The sequence below is a fragment of the Rhipicephalus sanguineus genome, chromosome 1 (assembly GCF_013339695.2).
Source record: "Rhipicephalus sanguineus isolate Rsan-2018 chromosome 1, BIME_Rsan_1.4, whole genome shotgun sequence".
Lineage (NCBI taxonomy): Eukaryota > Metazoa > Arthropoda > Arachnida > Ixodida > Ixodidae > Rhipicephalus > Rhipicephalus sanguineus.
Window position 1 is genome coordinate 156,093,629 of NC_051176.1, and position 17,021 is coordinate 156,110,649.

The 17,021-nt window shown below is 42.1% G+C and overlaps 1 protein-coding gene across 3 annotated transcripts in view; it reads left to right on the forward strand.

Annotated features, from left to right (window-relative positions):
* Positions 1–113: 113 nt before the first annotated feature.
* Positions 114–17,021, forward strand: part of LOC119400763 (spectrin alpha chain) — a 94,704-nt gene continuing 77,796 nt past the window's right edge. The window contains exons 1-7 of one of the 3 annotated variants that reach the window (XM_037667728.2): positions 114–252; positions 7,363–7,646; positions 8,969–9,094; positions 10,415–10,555; positions 11,736–11,819; positions 11,942–12,046; positions 14,138–14,229. In XM_037667728.2, coding sequence (XP_037523656.1) covers positions 7,404–7,646; positions 8,969–9,094; positions 10,415–10,555; positions 11,736–11,819; positions 11,942–12,046; positions 14,138–14,229 — 791 coding nt within the window. In that variant the 5' untranslated portion in view covers positions 114–252; positions 7,363–7,403. Of the gene's footprint in view, positions 280–7,362; positions 7,647–8,968; positions 9,095–10,414; positions 10,556–11,735; positions 11,820–11,941; positions 12,047–14,137; positions 14,230–17,021 lie in introns of all 3 variants that reach the window. The other 2 variants (XM_049417318.1, XM_049417321.1) reach the window with 2 other exon arrangements.

Sequence of the window (17,021 nt, forward strand, 5' to 3'; positions counted from 1 at the left end):
TAAATTTATAAAATCAAGTTAAGCGCATAAACAACTATTTACAGCGTAGAAAACGTTTTATATAAAAAACAGCTTGTTATGCGGCTTTTTATTTATGTGACACCAAAAAGTAGGTTTGAGACGCTAGTGTCACCAAGCGGCGCGTGCGGAAACAAAAACTAGAACTAAAAAAGCCCGGCGCCAGACTGAGCGTCGTTGCACGGCTGCGGATTGACCTCGTCGAGTGTCGCCATTTTTCGGTGATCAATACCGGTGGGTATCTTACGTTTGCCCTCGAAAGTAAGTTTGCGCAACTTGAGAACATGTTCCGATGCTTGCACAAGAAATGAGGTGTACCCCTGTAGTTGCAATCTGGCAAATATTGGTTGCGTGAAGCAGTAGTGGTGTTTGTAGAGGTGGTTGCAGTACGGCTGGCAACGCCCTGATCGGGGATGTTCAACACGATCATTCGCCCTAAAAACCCGGCTTCTCTCGTTAAAATAATTCGAGCGACTGCTTTTGCCGCACGGCTATCTGTGGATAGGTTTTGCTTGAACTGTTTTCCTGTGCGGGTGAGGTGCTGGGGTGTGTCAAATCCACGAGGACTCGCTGCAGTGACCTTACTCGTCGCAAGTTGCAGAGCTGTAGCTGAGCGAAGCTCTTGACGCTCCATTTTGTGAATCCTTATTTCTTGTAAGTGTGTGTACTTTTCTCGTGTGCTATCCTAGGGCGTTTTAGACCCGGATGAGTAAATGAACAGGTAGGGTAGGTAAATATCAGTTTGACAGCGTTAAGGGATTATTCTGAAAGTAGTACTACCACGGCCATGTAACGGTTCGTGGCCGGTCTTCCGGGATCGTGGTCGGGTAGTGTGACTTACCTGAGGCGGAAATGCGGATTTTCCGACTGTACTGCAGTTTGTGCGTTTTTAATTCAACAGCGGTAATTTTTTACGCAAGCTGTGGTCTTTAAAGTAAGATCTAGCGCTAGTAAGCCTTATGGAATGCATTAATCGCTTGCACCATCATCGCACACGATGCGGTGTTTGGGGTGTGTCTCCGAAATTACTCTACCGCTCGGTTGGATAATTTGTGCACCGATTTCTGACCATCTAGTAAGTTGCTGACGTGTTACAGCTAACACAACGTACTTTTTCGAAATCATTTCCGTTTCATAATTGATTGCGTAAGTTATCGAAGGAAATTTTAAGTAGAGCGGGTGCTGCAGGCTGCGTTAACGTGCACAAGGTTTTTAACGTCATTTTATTGGTTATGAATTTGTTTACTATAATGTCGTATAATGTAGCTCTAGTACCGTACTCTGTTTTTGTCCTCTAATAAGTAGGGCGATAAAGCGATCAGTTGGAATTCCGCCGTAGATCACTGGCCCCTATCAGGAATGCCGCCGATGGGAGTATCCTCCCCAGCCTCCTCCCTTGTGGGTGTGTCAGTGCGGTCGCCGCGTATTCCGCTGTCTGCCGCTCTAGGCGCACGCGGACAGCCGGATTGCAGTGATGTACAACTTGGACATAAGTGTGCCCCAATTGAAGTCACGATGAAAACTGGTGCTTGTGTGCACTAATGTTTTCAAACTACACACCTCTGATTACGAGAACATTGAAGCAGTAGTCATTTAAGTGTTGTGCGTTAAGTTTCACCTCTGAAGCTCCTATATAAATAATTTAGAATGAAGTTATTTGCTCACCATGCACTGAAAAAAAAAATTTTTTTTTTTCACATTTGTTGCCTTAGAGAGCTTCTACGAAAATTTCGAAAAAATTGAGAAAAATGGAGCATCGAGCTGGCAACTTTACCACGGCATCTAAAATTGTCACCATATTGAAACATAGTGGACAAAATTGATATTATACACCTCTCTGAAGTATTTCTGTAATTTGGGTATATGGAGCTTTTGCACTGCTTCTGGGCTCAGTATTAATTTTGCATAGGGTGGAAACTATAATACATCACATTTGTCTGCTTTAGGTAATCCAATTAATATAGTTTGTAGAATTTATGTATTGTTGGTTTTGACATAGTTCTAAAAGTTTTGATGCATGTGTAATTACCAACTTTTGGTAATATGTTGGAATCTCGGATAGCCCAAATGAGAATTGGGCTTTCAGCATTTGGTATGGTAGAATATTAATTTTCTATTAAAGTGCAAGAAATTTATTTCAAGTTGTTTCAGTGGCTGTCTAATGAGAACATTCCTATGGTTCACTTGTGCTTAAAAAGGGAGATCAGAGTTGACTGTAGACCAGTGTTCTTAAGAATTCGTTACCAACATATAACATGTTTTTTTTACACTTTACGACCGCGAAATGGAGTTGTTGAAATAAGAGTGGCTTTTGATGAGCGCTTCAGTGCATGAAGCACACATTAGCAGAAGTTAACTTCCGAGCTGCATTGAGCAAAATGAGAACTGCACTTATTTCTCCCAGCTCCCTAATTTATAGAGCATACTGAAGCCTAAAAATCTTTCGGCATTGTTTTGTGAGATACCTACGGTTTAATATAATGTAAAACTATTGTAGAGGCTAGGTTTCGGTGGATGATGGGAAGGGTTGAACTAGTAATGCTGCTGCTATAGCTTGGCAAGTCTTAACACGTCATATGGCAGCGCATGGTGGTTATGGCTTGTTCAATAGTTTTGATCTTGTTGTGCACTTGACCTTCACTGTGAGTAGCGTAATTAGGACGCTGCATTTAAAGCACTTCGGTCCTGTTGTGCTTTTCTTGACATTCAGGTTATTAGCCTATACCAGTTTTACCGTTTATTAGCATACTTTGACAGTGCCGGTGCTTGTGCATTTGTCAAAGGTCGCATGCTGAAGCAACAATTGACACTGTTTTAAAGCGTAGCATTATTACATGACTCGGTGCAAGAATTATCTCCTTTTTGTGGCTGAAAAATGTGTGGTATTATCCCAGAGATAGTGCTATGCTGGGACCACCCATTGCAGAGGTAAAGCAGGCTCTCCACCGAAATGAGCACTGGCTGATCCCAGAGATAGTGTTACACTGGGTCGACCCATGGCAGAGCTAAAGTAGGCTCTCCACCTAAAGTGAGCGCTGGCTTATTTTCATTTTTTTTTTCGCTTATTGCACCTTAAGGGTCGGAAGCCATTACATAAGGAGAGGAATACATCACGCTTCAAAACTGTGCAATAAAAAGTAACTGGTAACAAAGTTCACAAAAGAAATATAACAAACAAGAGTAGCATGTGGTAATTTGAGAACAAGTTAACAGCACGCTCTGTTGGGTGTGTATTGTTAAGATCAGATGGTGGGTTAATTGTAGGTAGTGCTAGTGTTAATTTTAGATAGTGCAGTACCAGTTCGACCCATGGCAGAGTTAGGCTCTCCACCTAGTGGGAGCATGGGCCATTCTTAAAGACAGTGCAATACCTGTTTGTCCTGTGGTGGAGATAAAGCAGGTTTACCACATAGAGCAATACATGGCCAACCCGTGGCCTGGTATTGACCCGTTTCCCAATACAGTGGCAGAATGCACAGTTTTGCACTGTATGCGGCCAATAGGTGTGGCGGGACGGTGCATAATTACACGTCGCATTTTAATGCCCATATCCCGGGTAGTTTAACTGTACTTATTATACTGGTACAAAATACGTTTAAGATGAAACATGACGAAGTTTAAGGCATATCACTCTTACCACAACACATGTACACCCATGAGTAAAAGTATATGGACCACGGGAGCGCGTGCCGAAATGGCCGTCAAGTGGCGAGCCATCTGCTGTTGAGAGCATTGCTCTGGCCGTGCATTTGACAGCGCACTGCTCTTGACAGCACACGGCTCACTACTAGGTGGCACAGATGGCAATTTCTCCATGTGCTCCCGTGGTCCGTATACTTTTGCCCACAGGTGTACAAAGCAGCCACTACAGCATCAAAAGCAAGCCGAACTAATGCATTGCTTTGCATATCTTAGATAATTCCTGTAGAGGGAGATACCGTTTAATTTCTTTATTGTTATTATTATTATTATTATTGTTATTTTCAGTAACATGTTGGCCATTTCAGTAAACTGGTCTGTAGCTCTATGAAGTCTCTAAAACATTGTTACTCTCAATTGTCAGGCCTCGTATACACACAGATCTAATACTGCAAGACGTGGCATGCTGGTGCTGTTAATGTTACTGTTTGGTTGCAGCAAGCAACATTGTGTTACCTGTGTTCTGTAAGCTCGGAAATGCAGCATAATTAGTATATTAAGAATGACTTTGCATGCAGCAGAATGTATGGAAAAGTGGCTGTTAAAAATATTGGTCCTTTAAGCTTGTTCAAAAATACTATATAGTTCCACATTCAGGCATGTGTGCTTATTGCTGCTTGCTTGCATGACTTGCCTGCATGTTTTGCCCAAAACTGAAGTCTGCCATGAAAAACTAGAGTAGCATTAGCGGTAGTGCTCCATAAGTGGCAGATCGGGCAGGGGTTTCCCTAGAAATTGAAGTTAGGGAGCGTGTCAAATGTCAAGGTGTTGTGGGGGGAGGGGGGTTGAGGCAAAGGAGTATTATCTTGAATTATGTGGGCGTGCTTGCATAGGACTAGCAACATTGTTTGTGGCTCCAACACTCATCTGACAAAAATGACAAAGATTGCATAGAATTAGTACTTCACTTTAAGCAAGGTATAATGTTGTACGTATGAACATATAGACAAACCTAAAGTGCATGAAACTACGTGATACATGTTTTAACTTAATTTTCGGCTCCTACATGTAGAAATTAGTTGAATATGTACAAGCACAAGTACTATCGCGCTCAGTATGAGCTACACTACGTGAGCGCGTGGCCGAGCGCTTCGCAAGGTTGTAGAGTGGCACCAATCACGGCATATTTTTTAGTTATCGGGAAAGAGCTTGGCTGCTTGTGCGAGCGTGCATTGCCCCCACTTGCTTGCTTTCACCATCAAAGTTGTCATTTTCGAAACTGATATTACCGCAGGGCAAAACGAGGGCGAGGGTGAAAGCAAGTGGAGGCGTTACGCGCTCGCAGGGACAGCCAAACTCTGTCCCGATAACTCGAAAATATGTCATGATCGGCGCTCCTGTACAACCTTGCAAAGCGCTCAGCCACGCGCTCGCGTGGCGTAGCTCATACCGAGCACGATAGTACCTTGCACTTCTCATTTTTCCAGCTATGTTAGAGAAAATTTTCCATAGCAAGAAAAAATTGTTACAAATTAAAGGGTTGCCTTCAGAAAAACAAGGTTTGTCGAGAAATCTAGGCAGGTGGAAGAAATGTTGCGGATGCAAGCTTAATTGTGTTGAGTAGCCTTCAGTGATTAGTTCTAAGGGATAAGGAAGCCAGCCTTGAACCTAGTTCAGCTGCAAGTGCACTGAAGGCTTGTTCAGCACCCTTAAAAAAAATGTGAAGGTTTATTTGTGTGTAGTTTTTAGATGGGTGCTAAAGAAACCTTTCAGTTATTGAGGAAGTACTTCAGCCTAAATTGCATTGTTGCTTGGCTACAACGAGCTCAAGTCCAGCTCTGGTTGGCTGGCACAGTTTAAAAACCTACATGAGATCATTTGCTAGCCCATGTTGGAAAGACGAACAGTGCGAATAGGCTTGCAGCCAACTCGAGTTTCTCGATTTTGAATGGTCCCATCATATTAATAAAATGAGGTGCAACTAAATTGTGGTTGTATAAAATTCAAAAAGAAAAAAATGGTGTTTGCCATTGCAATTTGCCTGTACTTTTGTTAAAAAATTTAAATACAGTTAAGTACTTTGACATACGGCATAGTTTGACTCTTGTACCAAACGCTACTAGTTACGACGCTAGATGTACACCCATCAGCAAAAGTTTACGGGACACGAAATTTTCGAAAAAGCTATATTTTCGCTTTATCTGGGGGGAACAGGAAATCCTAATAAATACTCCAGCCTTTAGTTCATATTGCAAACGATACAGTCACCAGCTTGAGTAGAAGTGTTGCGCAATAACAGAGGAGAAATGTGCATTTGGTAGTGGGGCCTGCGTCCCATAAACTTTTGCTGATGGGTGTAAATCTTGCTTTGACCAAGGAAACTGCAACAATAAAATTGAGTGCTGTTTTGTTGCTCTTTCAAAGTTGTATTGGTGTTTTCTGAATTGGAGGAAGCTTTTGAACAGTTTTGGCCCCCTAAAGTCACTTTTTACCTATTTTTGTATATTTATTACAAATGTAAACTTCACTTAATGGTATTGAAAGGTGGGGGGGTCACCTGAGCAAAAAGCAAGCTCGTAGTCAGTATAGTTCTACTTCTTCGATGGAAACTGAATCGCAGTCTGTATTTTCATCTCAAGTCAGTTGATGTACTGCTTTTCTGGAACTCTGTCATGCTCTTGCTGAAAACATCGCTTATTGATTGATTGCATTGCTTATTAAGTGCACGACTTCCCTTTTTTCTTTTCATCTTTATTTGTGCACTTTGTGTTTCAACTGTGGTGGTGGTGGTGTCTCGCACTATTTCAAATTTGGCGGCTTTTTCATTTATTTAGGTTGCCCATGATTGTGGCTCAGCTGTAATGGCATTACGCTGGTAAGCGTGAGGGCGAGGTTTTGATTACTGACCACGGCAGTTTCACTTTGATGGAGGCAAATTGCAGAAATGCCCATGTACACAACGGTACATCATTAAAGGGAACATCAGGTCGACTGACAGCTGCAATGAGCTTCGTGCAGGCACATTGAGCACCGTGTGCATTGCTCTTTTGTAACGCGAACAGTTCGCTTCGCGCCATTGTGAAGTGTGGCAGCATAGAGTAGCAGATGACAGAAGAACACTACTGACAGCACGCACTGCGCCGGCGTGAAGCTCATTGCAGCTGTCTGACTGGTGGTGTCTCCGAGCAGCCGCCACCAGCTCCGTTCCGGTGGACCACTGTGTACATAGACGTCGGTGCACGTTAAAGTATCCTAGGTGGTGGAAATTAGTCGGAGCTCCTACTACGGCGTTCTTCATAATGATATTGTGATTTCATCTTGTAATACCCCTGAATTTAATTTTATTTACACGTTTCTTTATGCAGGAACTGTCTCGAAAAATTGACTGACTTGTCTTTTTTTTTTTTGTGCGCTATAAGTTTTTATCTGAACCATCACAGCTAACTAGGCTTGGCAATTCATCTCTTTAATAACATCATCATGGGGAGTAGTTCCATGAGTGTCAAGGCACTGTTGCCACTTGAGTTCCATTTGATGTTTTCTGCAACACCTAACATTTGCCCTCTCTACATGTTGTTGCTATTCAGTGTGGCCATTCTGTTTAATTTGGTTAATGAAATACTTATAGGCCACTGGTTCTGATCGCTTCCCATAAGCAGATGTGTACTTGCTCACCCTAGTGAGTGGAATTGTTTTGCTTTTCAGGCGATTCCCTGGCAGGCTGAAGCCACCAGACGCAGGAAGCCATGGATGTCCAACCAAGGGACATCAAGATTTTGGAAACGGTGGATGACATCCAGGAGAGGCGTGAGCAGGTCCTGGGTCGTTATTCCCAGTTCAAGAGTGAGGCCCGCCACAAAAGGGATCGACTCGAGGAGTCTCGCCGCTTCCAGTACTTCAAGCGCGATGCTGACGAGCTCGAGTCTTGGATTCACGAGAAACTGCAGGCAGCCTCGGACGAGAGCTACAAGGATGCAACAAATCTTCAGGTTGTCATCCAGACATGGCTTACTCTTTTGTAGTGATGCCTTTTGCAATGCTCCCGTGTGTTATTAAAGGAGTACTGACATGAATTTTAGAAATTTTCGTATTGTTGCTCTAAATAAACACTGATGTCAAAAATCTGAAAAAGAGTATCGTGGTGCCTCAGAATGTATTGAATCTATTTTTTAATGTCTCTACCTTAAAAAAGTACTTTCCGTTTCAATAGCAAGAGCGCGATTTCACAGTGATGTGCACACAGTCTAATGTAGGTCTAAGTCACGTGGGGACAGCAACTCGCCACATACTTGCAGCACTTCTGTCGTCTGCTGTCAGTTTCACATAATGATGAGTGAATTGTTGTCCAGTGACTCTGACAGAAATTTCGTCGCATGCAGGATGCAGAGTTCGAAACCCCAGTGAACTGTGTTGACTCTTCATGATGTCCATTGCGATGGGGCTGGGTGATGAAAACTTTAATGTCAAACTAAAATATTTTACAGGTTTTTTTTCTGGCTCTGGTGTGTGAAGTTAACGCTACCTGCCAAGGAAACGAAAACTGACGTTGTGATGCCTCAAAATCATGTCGGCACTCCTTTAAGCTTGCCATTAACAATAAAGCATCGCTACAAAATAGCGCCCTTGGGGTTGCATTACATGGAGCAAGCACTTAATTCCTGCATTAGTGTATTTAGCAACTTCAAGTGAAACATTCTGTTGCTTCTTAGTAACAGGAAATTACATGTCCAAAACTGCTAGATGTGGCAAAAATCGTAGATCTTTCATGCAGCTAGGAAGCACAAGTTTTCAAATTCGGTTGCCAGTGGGTCCTTGCCTAGGCTATCGTGCTCTAAGACTTCGTATGGCCCTTTGAACTTTGAGTTTTGATAAGTCTAGTATACCTTACATTCTTTAAATCTGCCGATATCTGCTGATATGTTGACACATTTTTGTACAAACCTAAACTGGAAAGCTGATGCATGCACATAGCTGGGCAACCCTAGAAGCAACATCGCTGCTTACATCATTGAGATGCAAGCAGCAGCACTATGCCATTCTATGCTATTAATGACTGAACCATGCATTGCTGACAATGCCACCACATACTGATTACCCCTTTTTCAGTGATGCAGCAGTTGCCTCTTGTACTAAATATATCTAAATAGTGCAATAGGTGGTGCCAAAAGAATATTTATACATTGTTGCTCCTCTGCCCCTGGTAATTAGTGTCACTGCCTATGCAAGGCCTTTGTAACACAAGGCATTAGGCACAAGGTTCGTTGTTCATAGTATTCTTGAAGCTGTATATTCGTTACTTTCTTTTTTGTAGGCCAAAATTCAGAAGCATCAAGCTTTCGAAGCAGAAGTTGCTGCTCATGGCAACGCCATCGTGGTACTCGACAATACAGGAATGGAGATGATTGGCTATGGTCATTTCGAATCGGAAAAGATCAAGGTAAGATGTGCTGTGCAATCAGTCAGTGCTATGCATTATAGCTGACATGCTTGTTTGAAACAGAGTTGTAAAAGTGTCTTGACCTATGTGAAATTCATAATTAAATATTTTGGGGGCACTCAAGAGTCACAATTAGTGTATTGGCCTAATTCTGTTAAACTATGCTTTGTTTTATATGGCCTGCTTAGTGTAAGTTGCTAAGCTATTATGGTTATTTTAGAAGTGCCATGAAAATACTATAAAATATTCATTTGAGAGGAGCTTTCCTTTCTTCTTGCTGGCTAGAAGTGAGCTTGCTGGCTACATTGTGATGCACGCTGCCATGGCAATTGGGCAAGTATGGTGGCAGCATGCACATAAAACCCCAGTAATTATTATTATTAGCATGCAGACTGCAATAGAATTGCTCTTCACGCTCGACAGTTTTTGCCATATTTGTGACATGCGCTTGCACTTCATGGAGTCATAATCAAACTGCTGAGCACTGCATCTACTGCTGGTGAAATCATGTTCGCTAGCAACACAATCGTATATAGCGTTAATGGCGGTCATGCATTGCTGAAGACGTGGGAGGTTTTACTGTAGCTAGGGCCATAACACTACAAGGACAATTTGCATGCAGGTCAACATTGCATTAAGTGTCAGTGCAAAAGAATGCTGTTTCCAGAATTTGCAGGGTTGTGTTACATGTGCAGTGCTGAGTGTTCCACAGTGGAAGCTGCTATTCAGTGAGCTGTGCTGAATGAGTGACTGCACAGCAGATGCTTGCTGACATGTAGTTTCACGTGTTTTACACATCTAATTATTTGCTATGTCTAACAATTGTAACATCCCCTTAGAAATCCCATGTGAAAGTGTAGCACTATACTGAAAAATATGGATAGCTCATGCAGCTCAGGCATTTTATTTGCTCCATAAGGACAAATTTGCTTTAGTAGGCTGCACTGCAAAGTAGCTGTGTAATGTGGGAAAGCATATTCAGCTGCCATGCAGTGAAGCAAACAAGATGTGGCCATTCGTCATCAGTCTGATATGAGCACTCCAGAAGAAGGCATGGATAAAAATGAATAACAAAACTTTAATGCCTTTAATGTGGCTTTGGCGAAACAAACCAATGAATTTCTAAAATTCACTATTTTGAGAGTGACCAAGACATACAGAGGTCTAGATAAACTTCAAATAGGCATATTTTCTAGTTTTTATTATGGATAAATAAGTTTGATATATGGTTTGACTGCGTTGTCTGTGCTCATGGTGCCACGTAGAGAGAGGTCATGGAAAGAACAGGTCTGATTTTTTTTTTTCTTCTCAATGTGCTAGCAATGCCTTGATGAGCTTCATCGGCTCTGGGAGCTTCTCCTGAGAAAATTGGCAGACAAGGGACAGAAGCTGCAGCAAGCATTGGTGTTGGTCCAGTTTCTGCGCCATTGTGACGAGGTCATGTTCTGGATCAACGACAAGGTGAGTGTGTACACTATATGATTTGCACTACTCCTTTGTAGAGTATATTTTTCTGGTGGCCTAAACATTTAAACGCATACAATACACATACAAGGTCTTTCTGAAAAGTAACAGGACTGAAGTATGATAATTTATTTCTGTGCCTGTCTGAAAACCGTATGGTGTCCCCTTCAAAGTGATTCCCCTTTAGCTTAATGCACTTTTCCATCTACCCCTGTGTGCATTGCTAGAAGGATTCCTCTGGGATGATCTGCAGCTCCATCATTATGGCCCTCTTGATGGCCTCCATGCATTCACAGCAAATTTTCGTAATTCCTTTGTGCTTGGGGAATTAAAAAAAAAAATGCAGGCGGCAATATCAGGGCAGTAGGTAGTCTTTTCTGGGACGACAATGTTCCTTTTGGTCAAAAACTGCCAGATGCTGAGGGTGCTGTATTTTGGTGCATTTTCTTGATGCAGCAGCCTCTATTTTTTCACCACAGATCTGGTCTCTTCTCGCCTACTGAGTGAAGCAAATGCTGCAAAAACATAGTAAACTTCCTTATCGTTCATCTCGCCATGCCACAAAAACCCAAAGGGGACGATGTCTGCGACATAAAATAATTTAATGATTTTCACTTTTGACTTGGGCTTAAAAAATGCTTATGATTGCGAGAAACTGAGATTAGTCCTATACCGCCAAAACAGCATATAACTTGTCAGAACTAAAGGCTATCCCTATTTTGCCTGTAGCCCACACAGCAGTCCCAGTCTTTACTTTTGAGACAGACCTCATACAGTTGCTAGTGTATGCAGGTGTGAGCCAGCTTGCTGCTATGCACCTGCTGCACCTCACAAAGAATGGCAGTTAGTATCTACAACTCCAGTGCATGTTCACTTTTGGCTAGACACCTTAGCAGACATCTCTTTGCATTGAACTTTTAGGTGACAAGGATTTGTGTAGCCTGGTCCTAACTAAGGCAGCTATAGTGAAGCTCACAGCGGTGACACTGAATATAACTAACACTTGAGAAATAAGAGTTGGTTCGAAACTGCAGTTTACACATAGTGCTATACTTCTTAATGTGTAGCTGTAGTTTAACAGGGCTTGTAATGCTCACTGATAGAAGGTACTATAATGGGAATGCTGTTGTGGCTGAATTTGTTCATTGTTTCGATACCCAATTGGTTGTGTCCGCAGGAAACGTTCGTGATGGCTGATGAGTTCGGTCAGGACTTGGAGCACGTTGAAGTCCTTCAACGCAAGTTTGACGAATTCCAAAAGGTGTTGTGTGTTTCTTTTTGACAAGTTATTTCTCTCTGCAGTTTTTGTGATGTTTGTTCCTTTTTTTTTAATGTGAATTCCTCAGTGTAAAATATGCTTTTTTCCTTTTTAAACAAAAATAGGACATGGCCAGCCAAGAGTTCAGAGTGACTGAAGTGAACGAACAGGCGGAGAAGCTGATCAACGATGACCACCCCGAACGAGAAACGATCAGAAAAAGACGAGAGGTAGGAATTTGTCCAAGACAGTTGTATATCCAGCATTCGTGAAAGTTTGATTTTGCAAGACAATTCTTTTTAACATTGGCTGTTTCTCTTGTTCATGCTTAATGCATCTTTCTTTTTAGACACTACTGCAGTTGCTACAGTGAGCTGATAATTTAGGTTCTGTCATACTTCCTGGGATCAAGTACTAGTATTAAAATTTCAAAAATGTTTTAAGCTGGTGGGATGCTTATTTGCCAGATGTGCACAGTTGAGGCCAGATTGCAGGACCTGAACAATATCTGAGTGTAGTACACTGATATTTATGATTATGATAATACAAGTCCCAGTAGAACAGATATTCAAATTGAAGCCCTAGAAACAAGCCATCAAACAGTACATTGTAGTAATAGTGACATGCGTACTTATTTATACTTACTGTGATTGGGTTTCACCAACTAAAGCTGTTGCATGTACTATTGCTCAGCACAAGCCATGCACTGGTGTATTGGAAAATTTTAGAATGCTTTTTATTGTTCTAGTCAGATTGTACTTGCAACATCAGTAGCCATGTACAATGTAGAACCAATGCAAGCACTAGTGCTTATACAAACTTAGTGAAACATTGTATAGTTGAAATGCCCATGCACAGCATGTGCATGTAGCTCAGGTATACTTTCGCTTTGGTGTCGTGCATCTATCACAGCTGCTGCAAATATTCCTGGTACTACACATAATGCTTATAGCAGTCCATGGTTTTTCTCAGCAGCTTCCCCCCTTTTTTTCTTTTTTTTCTTTCATCTTCTAAAACGTTTTTATGACTTGCTTTTGGAAGCTTTTACGTAACTAATAACCCAGACTGAGATGGAGGTAACTAAATAATCTGAAAAGGCATGTCTTGCAGAGGAGTGGCACAGTTTGCCTCTGGCAGGTAGTGAGAGTTCCGTTGTAAGCATGAAATGTTTATAAATTTGTCTTAGTCGTAAGAAAGGAACTCTGTAGCTGTACTCCAGTGGGTCATATATTATGGCACCTTATTGGAGAATGATGCAACCGTGTGCAAAGAAAACATAAAATGTCTGGATTTTCCAATAGAGAATTTAATTGTAAACAATTTACATTTACAGTGCTAATGCAGATGCTCTCAAGGAACATACTACAGTAAAATCTTGACAAACTGAAATTGCTTAAAGGTTAAGATGGGACCACTGCTTGAACAGAACAAGTATTTTTAATTGGTTGGTTTTATACTTGCATAATGCAAAAGAAGCTTCGTTACCCAGAAACAAAAGCTTTCAAAACTAAGTAAACGGAGCACCCCGGAAGCAAGCTCTGAAAGATGTTTCTCAACAAAGTATGGACAGTCGGAAGTGTATTCTTGTGGCATCTGTCTCCTATCCAGAAAGCTATGTCCAATAAACAGTGGCAGACTCTCCATGCACAAAAGCGTGTTACTTGGCCACCAATCGGAGCTATGTTTTCCGGTGCTGCCCTGAAACTGCGACTAGCAAAGCTTAGTCCAAATAGCAATGACTCATGCCGCATGTCATGGGACAAACTAGCTTTTTTATGTTTAACATGCCTATCAATGTAGAGAGTGTGTATGACAGGCATTGCTGCATCTCTGCACATATTTCTTAATAAATGGAGCTCCTCTTAATCGCAATCCTTTTTTTTTGACTGCTCGAGGTTTTGTTTAATAGTATTCTTCTTTAATTTGTTGGTTATGTTCAGGCTGTCTTGGTTTCTAAATTATTATTGTTTGGTGCTGCTATGCTTGATGCTTTTTCATAGGCATCATTGCAATATTACTGTTGTAAAAACTTCACCAAATTTAGGTCATTTGTGGTTGTAACTTGGTGTACTTTCTTGGTCTGTTGCCTTCTTCTGGAAAGGGTTCTCTTTAGCAGGTTCTCTTCAAAAATAGTTAAAAATGCTTAATAGTTAATTATTTTGGGTACTGTAGCCTTTGAAAAAGATGTGGCATAAATTCTCAAAGCACCATTGCTTATAGCATTGCAGTATCTTACTTGTCAAGCTGCACCTGTGCTCGATTTTTTTTTAGGTGAAATACACCTTTTGTATTAAAACTGAACATTTGAACATTGCTTCCAGGAGCTGAATGAGGCTTGGAACAAATTGAAGTCCCTCACTTTGCTGCGGCAGGAGAGGCTGTTTGGCGCGCACGAGATCCAGCGCTTCAACAGGTTTGTGCAGTGTTTCGTGTGAACTGTAAGAAATGCTACCATGATTTGGAATTTGTAGGTTCCTATCATACAGTAAAAAATTAAACTTGTGGGTTATTTAGGGATCCAAAACCTCACAGTGTGGGTATGCTGTAGGTGAGGGCTCTTGAGCAATTTTGGCCACCTGAGGTACTTTGCATTTTTATCCAAAGCATGACTTGCAAGTGTTTTTGCATTCAGCTCCATCTCAGTGCATTCGCAGCGGTCCCTCGAAATTGAAACCTCACGCTCGGCAGGAAGGCATGACAGCCATTGAGTCATGACCACCTCAAGGCTTGCAGCAGTTATAAGCATTATACAGTCGAACATCGGTAAAACACACAGGCGTAGCGCTTTATTGACTGTAACAAAGTAACTTAACAGACAGTTCGATTGGGCAATTTGGTACAGAGCCATAATTGTAGGTAGCATGAATTTTCAATAAAAATACAACCAAAGAAAAACAAGCCAGAAGTGCTTACTTCAATTGAAAGTTTATTTCAGGAAGCACTTACAAATAAAGGTACGGCAAATGAAGGAATGATACAAACGACTCCTCATGCCAAGCCAATCACATCTCGGCTATTTCTGTCCTGCACACCATCTAAATATCGCAAGTTACTTTTTCATGTGCAAAATGACGGCGCACTCGCAGATTCAGTCTTCCCATTGCATTTCTGCAGCCTTAACTATCAATTTGGATTACAACTCCTTGTTGTGATATACAATTATAGTGTTATCAATATAAGGTGTACATCCACAATCATGATAGTGAATTGCCAAGTGCCCTTCAACACGTTTCTGCAACTTGCCATGCTACCTAGGCCACTCATTAACACATTTGCGCAATGTAACCTTGACCATAAGACAATGGAAGTTTATAAACACCCAGTGTGCAGAGGACGTGCTTACTGTGATGGTTGATGCCACGTCTTTGTTTTTTTTATTGCGATAGCAATTATATGGACAGTCTCGGCTGGTTTTTGCCGCCGCCGTCATGCACCGTATAAGTATGTATATATATATAAAAGTCCCAAAGAAAAATAATTCAGAAAAAAGCTTCCGAAGTGCGGAATCAAACCAGCGACCTATCTCTCCGCAGCCCGTGGCGCTAACCACTGCACCACAAAGCGCAGATCCTTCAAGTAGCTAACGGTGGGCGTTATATACACACCCTTTACCGCTGGCAGGACTCAGAGACGGCAGGCGCTTATAAGCGTTTCTTCATTACCAGCGAGATGGCGCGAGGAGCGCAATGGGCGCATTTAAAAGTCGTCGGCCAGGTTGCTTGCTTCTTCTAATATTTGCGCAGGGAGAACCTTGCCCTTCCGCTGTCTGCTCGCGCAGTAATTTCTTGCAGGCGGCAGATGTTGTTGCAGCGTAGCAGCGCGTCCATCACGAGCCGCTTTTCTTGCTATCGCATTCATTGCTTCGCCCTTGTGGCGAAACTGGGACTTTTCTTGGGAATATGACAAGCCTTGCTACACAGTTTGGATAGTTTTAGATGAGCTGACATTACCACTCCAATGCCAGCTTTCTTGCTAATCTTTTTGAAAACTATCCAAACTGTGTAGGAAGGCTTGTCCTAGTACTGAAGCAGTTCTTTTGCCTTTTACCTGTAAGCTTGGTGCTTCTTTACAATCTGCGGACGGTGTGTCTGCCAGTGACTTTGCCACGGCCCCCACAACATGTTGATGGGCACATGATGTGTCAGCATAGGTCGGCAAACTCACTCATGAGTCAACTCACTCAGGCTCACTCAGACGTGAGTCTGAGTCTGAGTGAGTCCGGGTGAGTAAAGTTTTTGTGAGCGTGAGTCCGAGTGAGTTTGGTTGGGAAAAATTTTGGTGAGTCTGAGTCCGAGTGATTCCGGTTGAGGAAAATTTTGGTGAGTCTGAGTCCGAGTGAGCCCTAAGCGCAAAATATATTGCATGAGTGAGTCTGAGTGAGCTCCACATTTTTTGCCGACCTATGGTCCAATCTACTCAACTTTAGCATTACTATCAGCGCTATGTCAGCTCACGTTTATACTCCTGGTATACTCCCGCATACTTCAACGCGCTACCGTTCATACGTCAGCTCAATATTTATTGATCAGAGGCGTGAGTTGAGGAGGGAGAGGGGGGGGAGGTGCCTCGACCTCCCCCCGCAAACTTTTTCACGGGAAGTTACTGACAAAAATATCTCATGTGAGTCATGACTTTCAATAAAAAGGTCCTTATTGAACTGCAAACTAAGATAACTCGTATTTGAAGGTACGAGATCAAAAGGTGCTAAGTAGCGCACCAATTATGCGAGATATTGGCGTTAAAGAGCATTCAAATTATGGTAGAAAAAAGATAATTAAATGCTAAAGGACTCATGAGTCGACTCACTCAGACTCAGATCGAGCCGTGAGTCTGATTCTGAGTTAGTTCGAGTGAATAAAATTTTGGTGAGTCTGAGTCCGAGTGAGTCCGGTTGAGAAAAATTATAGTGAATCTGAGTCCGAGTGAGCCCTGAGGGTAAGATATGTTTCGTGAGTGAGTCTGAGTGAGCTCCACATTTTTTGCCGACCACCAGTGTAAAGTTCAAAGGATATGCAAATTTTTATTGAGACATTAATCCCTCTTAGCTTAACTGTGTATGGCTCGTGAAGGGAGCCAGAGTTGCAGTTCTGTTTGCCATGTGCTTCACTTCTGTTAGTCTCATGGAGTTCTAAAATTGTAGCAGAGGAGCCGATCCTACATGCTGTGTGCACAACGCCTTTCCTCCTTTTGGACTTCCATTTCAGC